Raw genomic sequence first — 12,575 nt, 5'->3', positions numbered from 1 at the left:
AGCTTTAAGCCTTTAGCTACTGGCTGTCCAGAATGTCTAGTTTAGTTCTTGCAATTTCTTGATAGTATATGCTGAGAGTTAAAAGCTCTTTCCCTTGTGTAATGGTGTTTTTTAATACTCTGATATTCTGGCTTATTTAATTGCTTCCTTAATTTATACATCCAGGGGTGACCATTAGTCGGGTTTTGCACACACTGGAAGTCTTGGATCGTCATTGTTTTGACCGAACTGATTCCAGCAATTCGATGGAGACGCTTTATCATAAAATTTTCTGGGCAAACCAAAACAAAGATAACCAAGAGGTAGAAAATTTACTTTTCTTCCTTTCGTCTTGTTTTCTTCTCATTCAATAAATTCCGGTGAAGTCTTTACTAGGATGCATGTCTTATGAAAGCATGTGCATTACAAATCTTTCTTTTTGGGGACCAGGATGACTCACCATTAAGTATAATAAAATGTACATTGGGTTGGGTCTACCTTGATATATTGATGGGGAAATCTTTATTTACCTTTCATCATCTCCTCTACATTTTAGTTTTGGTACATTGCTTGTCTAGTGATTGATTTATTAGTTACATGGCTTTAGTTTGAGAAAACTAAAGTTTGGTGTAATTTAGTCTACATCACAGTAGAGGGCAGCACATGGCTGTATATGGGCATGTTAAGACTGAAAAGTTTTAACAATTATAATTTTTATTTTTTCCTATCACAAGATTGTTTTGTCAGTGAACTGTTGGATAGATATAAAAATTTTCAAAGACTGCTTTTCTTACTCAGTCTTCAGAGAAATAAAGGTATTATTTTTATAATGAAAAAAATGCCCCCACATAAGCAGCTTGTGTTAGATGCAAAGTAATACTGAGGTAAGTATTAGCACACTTTCAGAGAAAACGCTATTTAGCTAACCTACTTCATCTCTTTGGCTTTTAAGCTCGATATTGGCCATGGATTAGTGGAAAGAAGAGATTAAACAATGAAAAAAAATGCTTTCTTTGCCAGGCAGGACCTGACACTTATCCCAGAGTATTCCTCTGCTGGAATAATTTATGAGCCATTATCTTCTTCTCAGAAACAGGTTCTGGTCTGTAGGAGCCACAAAGGGACAGAGTGCTGAAAGCCTGGTGCACGTCGTGGTGTTTCTGTCTCTTGGGAATTGGGTTTCTGTACTTAGGAGAGCAGATGAGTCAGTATGATTCTCAGCTCACTGAGGGGAGGTGTGGTGTTCTTGTCCCCAAAGATGGGAACTTTCCATCCCTGTACTGGATGAAAGGCTTTAGGAATACCAAGCTTTTCACTTGTAGATGTGAGTTGTCTGAAGTGAGTTGTTTTTGTGCCAAGTGAACATAGTTCTGTGTGTTTTGGCCAACTCCATAAGATGCTTCAGACTTGTTGTACTGACTAAGAATTCTGCTTCAGGGCTGGAGAGATGGTTAAGAGATCAGCTGTTCTTTTACAGGGTCCAGGGTCCTAGTACTCACATGGCTGCTCAGAGCCATCCAACAACTCCAGTTCTAAGGGATCTAACAACTTCTTGGGACCTCCACAAGCACGAGGGATGCATATAAAATACAAACAAACATGCAGGCAAAATCTCACTCATACCCATATAATAAATAAATCTTCAAGGAAAAAAATTTAAGCCTTATTCCAATGCTTCTCAATCTCCCTATTGCTGAGACCATATAATACAGTTCCTTGTGTTGTGATGACCCCAACCAGAATAAAATTATTCTTGTTGCTACTTCACAACTGTAATTTTACTACTGTTATGAATCATAGTGTAAGTACCTAATAATATAGGATATCTTTTAAGTGACCCTCAAAGGAGTCATGACCCACAGGTTGTGATTACTCATGGAAACTCAAATTACCCACAAACAATTGTAAAAGTAAGTGATACGGAGGTTGCCTTACCAAGGGTAGAAACTGTGTTGTGATTGTTTGCCAGGACTCTCGAAGCCTTGTTACTTCACAGCAGGTACCAGAAACAAGTCACTGCATTTAAGAACTCTGTCAGGTCAAATTCTAAGAAGCTTATTTTCTTTTAAAATTAATGAACATGATCATTGTGGTGGTAGAGTTAGTTATATTGAGAATTTCTCAAAAAGATTATTGATTTGTCTATATTCATTACTTTTGTGCTGTGACAACATACCTTGACAAAAAGCAAGTTAGGGAAGACAGAGTTTATTTTGGCTCACAGTACCAGAAGGGTCACTGCCATTTCTAGTAGGCAGAAGACATGGCAGCAGGAGGGTGAGGCTGGCCTGCCAGTCCAGAATGGCATTTCATCTTCACAGAAGTGGAGAGAACAGGAGATGGGGGCCTGGTAGTAAAATTCAGAGTGTCCTCAGAGACATTTCCTCCAGCAAGATTCCACATCTTAAAGGTTCCACTTTCCCAAACACCACAAGCTGGAGTGCAAGTATTGAAATACGGTGAGTCTGTAGGGGACATTCGCAGTCAGACCACAGCAGGACCTATCTGACTGTCTTTGACCTGAGAAGAAAGCAGTGGACAATTGAGCCTCCTGTTAGGGCCCACATTTTCCGCTGTGCCTGTGTGCTAGTGCCTGCCACTAGAGGGCAATGTGGGCCCTAGACTGAGTCCTGGATGTTGTAGCAATTTGGAGGGAATGCAAGTGTAGGCTTGGTTTAACAGCAATTATATGAAATACTGATTACATTCTGCAAAGAGATGCGAGTGGCTTTGTGATTAATGTGCTATTTTTGAGTAAGACAGAATGGTACTGTTAACCTTTAGTTCACACCTAACTACCTTTTAATCTGGGAGGATATCTGGATGGATAGTCCCTTCTTTAATAATTAAATGTTAATATTTAAAAAAAATCAGGCTTTAATATTTGTTGTGTATTTATACTAAGGGAAGTATTTATGTGTAGGCTTGCAAGTGACAATTTTATTTCTCCATTTACTTTTTACTGGGGTTTTCTTGTCCCCTTACCTTATTTCCCTGCCTTTCCTTCCCCTTCTTACTCCTTCCTTTCCCTCCTTTCTTCCCCTCCCCTTCCTCTTCCTTCTTATTTTAAGAGAGGGTCTCACTCTGTGGCTCAGGCAGACCTTTGAACTCAAATTCTACCTGCCATGCCTGTTTAGTGCTGAGATTACAGGTATGTGCCACCATGCCTGCCTGGGTCAGGAGTTACTGTTGTCTTGACCACTACACCATTTGTTATATTTCTGGAACTCACAAGTGAATGTTGAATGATAGCTGTGTGGCCTAGAGCAAGTTACTCATAGTTGTATGCCTGGAGTTCTTACATAATTATATAACACTTGACCATGAATACTCCTAAGATTATAAAACAGATTATAAGCATATTCCAAAATTTGCTATTACCTATCTTATATTGGAAGAACCAACATGATATCATTGTTTTCTGGTAAGACAGAATATATTAAGTGGTTGTTTAAGACTCAGAAACCCATCTCCTGCCTTTAAAATGTACTTCCCTTTTTCTTGGATTTCATAATTTGATATATCAGGTTTGATGGTAGATAAAGTTACCAACCTCTAGTCACTGTGGTCTGAGGTTTGCTTTTTACTGGGACTGTTCTACCCGTACTATCTGGGGAGACTTTAGCCCCTCCATTCTCTGCTGTTTGGAATGACTTAAGGGGACAATCTAATTCTCTCTATCCCGGTAGGAGATGGGGAGAACACCTGTCTGGATTGAGTGCAGCATCAACTTCCACATTAGTGAAAACCCATTAGAAATTCTAGCGAACAGACAAGGACCTTTGAGACCAGGTCCTGCCTGTGGTGAGAGGAACTGACACTGCCCAGGGCTGAGGCACACTTTCACTAATAGCTCATGGGATGTGGCATTCTTTTACTCTTTCTCTTGACCCCCTGTGATCTGCTGGAGTTATCTCCACTTGAGTGCTATGGTAAAGGTGGTAGGGAATTATCCTCAAAACCCTTTATGTTTCACCCCAGTTCTGTATTTTGGTATTTTTCTACTCTGTGCAGTATAAAATAAGGAAATTCTAGCTTTAAGTCAGAGCTCAGAGACTGTTTGACAGTGGTTAGGTAAGTGGTGTAGACTGGCTCGGGAATGGCCTGTATGAAGAGGGCAGCACCTCTCTGAGGCTGTTTACAGACTGACTTGTGATCTGGGTACCCAGCATTTCAGCAGAAATGGAGTATCAGGATTTGTATATAAGATTTCCAGGCCAAGCAGCAGACCTGTGCTAGGCTTGAATGCAGCTTGCTCCCAAGCTACTGGCTCATGCTACTGTGGCATTTGGTTCTTTAACTTGGTCACTGCTTTAGAGCCTTTTTTTTTTTTTTTTTTTTTTTCAAGACAGGGTTTCTCTGTGTAGCTTTGGAGGCTGTCCTGGCACTCGTTATGGAGACTAGGCTGGTCTAGAACTCACAGAGATCTTACTGCCTCTGCCTCCTGAGTGCTGGGATTAAAGGTGTGCACCACCAATGCCAGGCCTTCAGAGCTTTTTTTCTGCTGGGTGATAAGATGGAGTTTCAGGGCCCAGTAGCCACATGAGGGGAGTCCCATGGACTGTGGGGCCCCCAGCCTCCAATTACTAAGTGAGTCGGTTACTGGTGACATCATGGCCAAGCAGTTGGGTGGGGAGGGCCCCTTAGTTCTGCAGAGCTCTTGGACCACTTCCTTCCTCTTGGCTTCTGTCCTCGATTATGGCTGATGTAAGAGCAGAGGCAGCTGCATCTTTGGGTGCTTCAGGGATACGGATAAAGGGAAGGTCCACAGGTGGCAGGGAAAGCTACTTTTCACTTCTCTTTCCTGGATCCCAGGAAACAGACTTTGTACTGAGTAATGGAAAAACCAGGCCAGCTGCACCAGGCAGCAGCATCATAGGCGTTTCCTCTGTCCCGGCTCCTACTACCACCACCAACCCCAAACCACAAAACCTACAGTGTTCTTGTTTATATTTGTTTCGTACCAGTTTGTGCTCAAAGATTAGAGTTTTTAGTTGTCTAAAGTCTCAAGTTTAGTATGTACTTTACTTATCTTGAATCCACTAGGCCTAGGCATTCTGCTTGATTACTGTCATCAAAAATACAAGAGCTTTGTTTCTTACTTGGCTGTGTTTGTTCCACACCTAGCTTTTTCAAGGCCTTTGCTCGGTGATCTCGAGGTCTGTGTCTTAAGTCTTCCAGCACATCATTAGTTCCTGGCTTCATGCCTAGGCTCCAAGGGGCTTATTAACAGGTGCCCTCTGCAGGAGCAGCCTAGAGTCTCTACATGTAAAACAAGGGAAATGTATGTGGGTGGCTTCCTGCTGGGGTCCATGTATACCGAATTTATGCTCATCGTGGTTTGGCAAGACCAGTGTTGTGCTTTAGGATGTCACATTCCATACCCCACATGGGAGTTCCATGAATCTTTTAGAATTACCATTCTCTTAAATCCATTAGCTAAATATCATTGATATTGACAGTTGAGGTAAACAAAATGTGTATCTGGACATTTATACGGTTAGTAAATAGGAAACACATACTCTCAATTTTATATTGCGTTAATTATACTTATCAGTTCTGTCTATCTCTCTGTAGTGTGTCTGTCTGTGGTGCACTTGTGGAGGTCACCTAACTTACAGAGGTTGATTCTCTCCTTCTATCCTGTGGGGCCAGGGGATCAAACTCAAGTCTCCAGGCTTAGTGGCAATTGACCTCACCTGTTGAGCCATTTCACAAGCTCCAGAAAAACTTTTGTAGTAAGTCACAGTTCTAGAGGTTTCAGTCCATTATTGGTTGACTCTGTTGCTTAGGTCCTGTGCCAGGGCAGCATGCCATAGTATGAGAACATAGCAGGCAAAGCCTATCACTTTTGGCCTGGAAGCAAAAGAGAGAGAAAGAACTTGCTGTTCTCCAAGTCCTTTATTGGTTGTGTGCATGGACATATGTGGGTATGCACTTTATAGCACAGGTGCGGAGACTGGAGGACAAAGGAATTATTAGTTCTTTCTACCATGTGACTCTCCAAGATCAAACTCAGGTTGTCAGGCTTTGGAGGAAATCTCCTTTACCCACTGCGCCATCTCGCTGGGCAAAGGCTTCTTAGGATTGATTGATTGATTGATTGATTGATTGATTGATTGATTTGTGTGTGTGTGTAGGCCACAGGGATGTTCCTATGGTAGCCACAGAGGGAGTTGGTTTCCCTGGAGCTGGGGTTATATGTGGTGGCAAGCCAGGGTGGGTGCTGGGAGTCAAACTCTCAGGTTCTTTGGAAGAACAGCAAGTGCTCTTAATAACTGATGAGCCATCTCTCTAGCCACTAGGACTTAAAAAAATGCTTTAAAAATTATTTTACATCGTAGTCTTGCTTTGTAGCTCATGCTGGCCTGGAATTTGCAATGTGGCCTGGACTGGGTATGCATTTGTCATCCATCTGCCTCAGCCTCCCGAGTGCTATGGTTACAGCTATGTGTCATCAAGGCTGCCATGCTGGTTCTGCAAGTCTTGCTTACTAACTTTAAAAAATATATAAGTACCTTTTATACACTAGGTTCTGCCTTTTGTCGTATGCCATTGCATTATAGTTTCTTTTGGCCTGTGGAATATATTTGTAAAATATTTTAGATGAGAAAATCAGTGACCAGAGAAGAGTTATCCAACTCACACCCAGTTCATTAGTGGGAGGACAGAAACACACTCAGCTGATATATTTGAGTCTTTATTGTTCTTGTTAGAAATCATTTCACTTTACAATAAAGCAGAGTAGAACAGTGCCAGATGTAATTTCAGCAGGAGGAGGGGAAACCTTTGTGATGGCTAGAATAATTTCCCACATACCGATATTGGTACATTTACATGCAGGAGTAATTTGTAATTTTTTAAAACTATTATTACTGTAGTACTGAGGGTTGAATTCAGGGCCTTACACATGTTAGGTAAGTGCTCTATCACTGAACTGTTTCTCCCACCCCCTATTTACTCCTTTAAACTTGGAGACATTGGCTCACTAAGTTGTCAGAGTTGGCTGAGAGCTCACCAAGAAAGAGCTCAGGAGTGCCTTGAACCTCAAGGTTTGTGTCACTGTTTCATACAGCTGGGATTATAGAGCCCTGCCACATAGAGCTGTGCATAGAAAAGTTGAGTATTGAGGTTGAACAGTGTGGATTTGCTGATTGCATGTCTTTTATGCCAGTTCATATTGCATTTTGAACTTGGTTTTGCTGCTAGTTTTCTTTCTCTGTGAACTCCCTTGATATCATTTCCTTTGTGTGTACAGTGGTCTTGCTACTAGAATCCACTTCCTATGGTAGTTCTAGTTAACTGCAGTGGTTGTGTTCATGGCTAGGCAACTTTGACAAGACAGCAGAGCAAATATCTCTAAATAAAAATGGTAGAAATTTGTATTTCTCTTATCTACATATTACCCTCATTTCCCTTAATGTGCATCATCTCATGGTTCGTTATGGCATACAGTGATTTGGGTAGTAAAGTATTTCAGTTATTTTAAATATGGGAAAGTCACACTTTTCAAGGTCTCTGGAAGGATTTATTTTTCTGTTATAATTCTTGCCACATGGCTTTATTGATTCTGTTTCCTAGGGCTCTGTTTTCTCCATTTGTATTATTGAAATGATAATCTAACTAAAGGGTGGAAAAATTTATATTTGTCACAGTACAATAAATGACTGGTTGATCCAGATGTTCCAAAGGGTTGTCTTAATTTCATTTTCATAGCTGCATTGTTTCTTGTCAGAACACGGATGTGCTATCTCCATCTGCACTTAAAATCAAGATGGCAGGCTTCTACTTCAAACCTTTAATTTCTGGGGCATTGCAAAACCTAATGATTGTCAACATTGGTTCAATGGATGTAAGATTAGGAAAATTTTCTCTTATCTCTCCACCCCTCAGGAAATACAACAGCAACAACAATACAAGCATCTAAAATATCTCTGGAAACTGCACTTATGGAAATGCTCATACATATATTAAATGCCATGTGTGTTACATAGAGAATCCAAGGATCTTTGGGGCTGAAATGTAGTCAGATTTCATGTCCAAGAAATGTGACCCTAAGGCCTCTTACCAAGAAGCAGCTTATTATGTTGGCAGTCTTCCAGCAAGTTAGAACCCCCCGAAGTTACAGGGTTGAGGCTTTTATATACTTTTGACATCGTGTCTCCCTTATATGGCCACATACATTTTTATCGAATGCTGCAAACTATTATTAGTGACTCTGATGAGGGGGTAGGGAGAAAAGAGGCTGCAGGAGAGATGTGATCAGGCAGCATGTTTCTACAGGGGTGCTGACCAACCCTCTAATGGACATACATGGATATGACCAGCTGGCATGGCTATTTCCTGTTTTTTCCTCATAGCCCTTGGGCCCTCCTCTAACCCTACCAGAAACAGTCTGTACTTTATTACCTTATATGATGATTCTTATGTTTAAAAATGCTTAGAAATGTGACAGAGGCTTATGTCTGAGTGATTGGACCATCTCTGGCTCACATAACTAGACATTCACTCTGCGCCCTGTAATGTATCTCAGCTTGCAGGCCACTCATGGGTGTTGCCAGTTCTTTGTATGTCAGTCCGTATGGTTTATTGGTGCTGCTCTCCAAATAATATTTTCAAGTGTGACCATCTTGGGGTATTAAGTGGTTGATTTCATTCACAAGCAGGTCCTTTTAGTTAAAGAACTATTGAGAACTTTCTTCTGTATCTGACCCCAGGTCCCTCTTGTTACTTGTTGCTTACAGTAGTGAGTTACTGACTTTTATTTCTCTGTTCCCTTTAATGATATCATTTTATAATCTAGGTAGTATTTCTAACTGTTCTAAAATGGCAAACCAACCCACCAGATGTCTTCTGATTTCTCCAGGAAGTCAGCATCTGATTTAGTTGACATTTTGTTTCCTTTATTGGTGAAAACAAGGAAGATCCCTAGTTCACTTTGATATAGTCTCTGAAGCTAATGAACACTACCCAATGCCTACTTTGATGCTTCATTGAGAGCTGTTAAATTCATCTTATGTTGGAAGACTTCATGATTGTGGTGTGCTCATTCTGGAAATGGTGGTATCATAAAAGATAATTGTGTGTTCCTGAAATAGTAGGAATTTTACCATTAGGAGTGTGCTCCACATTCACCAGGCCACATTAACAGGAAGGACCTTTATGAGATTTGGATTTTGTATGTTCCCATTGTAGAAATTATCTCTTATGATCGCTACATACAGTGTACATGGATGCATTATCTATCTTAAATTTCTTTCAGTCCATAACTTTGTCCTATGGCCATAGTCTCCTGCCTGCCGGCTCAGTAGTTAACTCTGGGAATCACATGACCAGGGTTTGATAGTCAGTTGTATAACCTAGTAGCTTTTAGACATTTAATAAGTTAAACTTTGGGCTTCAGCTTAATTATTAAAATTACGGAATTATTATTGAGGACAAGAATATGCTGTAGCACACAGACACTATTTCTATCTCAGTATAATACCAGCAATAACTATTGTTAACTTTGATTGTTGTCTTTGGGTGATTTTGTAGGCATTTATGTGTATATTGATAGTTAACTATTACAAAATGGAGGATGAAAAATTAGAATTATATTCTGTGATATTCTGCAACCCTCATGTATGCACACTCTAGGCACTGGGACTAGGCTTCTCCCTGTCTTACAAGTCTTTTGTATGTTGTTTGTGTACATTGTTCACTGTGCTTCAGTGTTGTCAACTGGCTTAGCTGCTTGTCTATTGCTGTAACAAGACACCACAACCAAGGCAACTTACAGAAAAGTTTATCAATTGGGGCCTACAGTTTCAGTTCATGACCATTATGGTGAAGAGTGAGGCATCAGGAAGATAAACTTGGTATTGGAGCATTTCCTGAGAGCTAACATCTTGAGACACAACCATAATGCAGAGAGAGAGAGAGAGAGAGAGAGAGAGAGAGAGAGAGAGAGAGAGAGAGAGAGAGAGAGAGAGAGAGAGAGAGAGAGAGAGAGAGAGAGAGAGAGAGAGAGAGAGAGAGAGGTAATTAGGAATGGCATAGGCTAATGGAACCTTAAAGTTTCCATCAGTGACATGAGTAAGGCCACAACCCTTAATCCTTCCCAAACAGTTCTACTAACTGGGGACCATGAATTCAGACATGTGAGCATATGGGGAATATTCTCCACACCTACATTTGTTAATAGATACATTCCCCAGAGATGGTGGCTGTAAAGCTGCTGTTTGCTGAAAAGGGAATGTAGTTTTGTGACTCTCCTGTTGTAGTTCATTCAGTAGAGCTGAATGTTTCTCACCTAGTTGAGAATATACTGAACATCTCACCTAGTTACTGAACATACACAGGGTGACCTATGTACTGTAGCATATCTCAGTTAGATGTAAAATCATATATAGTAAGGATAACAGATAAAGGAAATTGAATTGCCAGGCCTGAGACTGCCAAGCAGTGAAATACTTGGATTTTATAACAAGAAAGTGTTTATCTGATCTTGAAGAAGTAAAGGAAATACATAAAGATGTGAATATAATGCACATTACTGATTGGATTAAAAATGCTGCTATCAATTTTCTATTAGTGCAGCTGTTTAATTTCTTTCATAATTTGAATCCAAACTTGGTGCTTCTTGAATTGACTTGACCTTCACTCCCCCTAATTTTGCATTACATTGATTTCAGCCAGAAAAATCTTCACAATTGTCTTCTAAAATTTAAATGTCATGATCAAAATTAATTTTACTTGAGTTATTTCCCTTGTTTTATTTTTTAAAATTTAAAAGATTTATTTATTTCATTTTATGTGTATGGATGTTTTGCCAGCATGTATGTCTATGCACCACATGGATGCTGAGGTCAGGAGAGGGGGTTGGATCTCATGGAACTGTAATTATGAATGGTTGTGAAATACCATGGGGATGCTGGAAATTGAATCCAGGTGCTCTGCAAGAACAACAACCGGCCACTGAGCCAGCCCATTCCTTATTTTAAATTAGGAGACCTAGAACTCCCTTTAAGGTGTCTGCCAAAATAATATCAGCGTGTATGTAGAGAAATTTAAAAACATCAGATAAAAGTCTTAGTGCATTTTTTTTTTAAATTTTAAAAATGCTTCCGTACAATATATTTTGATCTTGTTTTCCCCTCTCCCATCCATTTATCAGATCCTCTTCATCTCCCTACCTACCCAACTTCAGGTTTGCCTGTGTGCTCTCTCTCAAAAGAAACAGAAAAAAAACCTACCAAATCCAAAGTGAAACCCCTAAGAAATGAAAATCAAAACAAACAATAAAATCAGTAGGACCAAAACCTCAAAACAGACAACACAAAATAAAATACCCTAAACAACACAAAATTAAAAGACCCCCCCCAAAAAAAAATAAGTCCTCAAAACATGGAGTTTGTTTTATGTTAGGCAGCTATGCCTGGACATACAGCTTTCCCTGGAGTGTAGCTGCCTGACACTGAGTGACCTAGGGGAAAACCTACTTCATTATTTTGCTAAATGAACAAAGCAATAAAATGACTTCCAGTCACATATCACTGTTGCAGTAGATGAATGTTCCATCCAATCAGAGATGCTCCCAGTGGTAGATGGGAAATAACACAGAGACCCACAACTGCATACTGTGCAGAGAGGAGAGACTTTGACCAATCTGTCCTAAATGGAATGTCTTCATCAGAGCCCTCATCTTAAGTCTCAGGGATCTATGTGGAAGAAGAGAAAAGATTGTAAGAGCCTGAAGTGGTGGATGACTTTGGAGAAACAGTGTCTTCCAGGTGTAATGGGGTGCATGTAGAAACTCATAGAGATAGTAACAGCGCACACAAGATCTGCACAGGTTCAAGCCAGACAAAACCCCAGCACTGACAAGGGAAGTGGACTGTAACACGAATAATAACAGCTCAGGGACATATTGGGGTTCAAGCTGAAAACCAGAGAAGCAAAGCTGGCCAGCCATTAGCTCTTACCTCTACCTCAGACTAAAAGGGTGATCCTGGCTCCATGAATCCTCAGCATGGCTAGAGACTGAATGCCCACATGAAACCCTTTGCTTCTTCCTTATATACCTCTTTAGTGCTGGGATTAAAAGTGTGAGCTCTGTTTCTCTTTTAGACTGATTCACTGTTGTGTAACCCTGAGTGGTCTTGAACTCACAGAGATCCACCTGCCTCTGGCTCCTGAGTCCTGGGATTAAAATTGTGTGCCACCACTGCTCAGCTTCTGCGTCTGACTAGTGTGGCTGGTTTTACATTCTGATCTTCAGTGACTTTATTAGATCATAAACAATATATCACCACAGTAGACCCAGAATCCTACCTCTAACCAAGAAGCATTTGCAACTGATACCTGCTAGGAAAGGGAAATAAGATTTCCCAAATGGAGTATCAGAGCAAATTGATTTTTAGGATTTCAATGGATTGCTAGAATTGGCAGCTCTGCATTCATTTTTTTATTCTGGAATCCTCATACATATGAGGGTCCACAAGCCTTAGTTTATGTGTATGATTACGCTTCCTGGGATTGCACCCATAGCCATATCAAAACCATACTTGAGCTCATGAATTCTAACGTGTTAAGAGTGTCCAGCATTGTATTTA

At 40.4% G+C, this 12,575-nt stretch overlaps 1 protein-coding gene across 1 annotated transcript in view; it reads left to right on the top strand.

The window, feature by feature from the left end:
- Positions 1 to 12,575, top strand: part of Med12l (mediator complex subunit 12L) — a 320,970-nt gene that overhangs the window by 69,643 nt on the left and 238,752 nt on the right. The window contains exon 10 of the mRNA XM_027391634.2: positions 166 to 302. Within this exon, the coding sequence (XP_027247435.2) occupies positions 166 to 302 (137 nt within the window). The remainder of the gene's footprint in view (positions 1 to 165; positions 303 to 12,575) is intronic.

The sequence above is a fragment of the Cricetulus griseus genome (assembly GCF_003668045.3).
Source record: "Cricetulus griseus strain 17A/GY chromosome 1 unlocalized genomic scaffold, alternate assembly CriGri-PICRH-1.0 chr1_0, whole genome shotgun sequence".
Lineage (NCBI taxonomy): Eukaryota > Metazoa > Chordata > Mammalia > Rodentia > Cricetidae > Cricetulus > Cricetulus griseus.
Note: the sequence above shows the minus strand (reverse complement) of the source record. Positions and strands in the feature narration are given on the sequence as shown.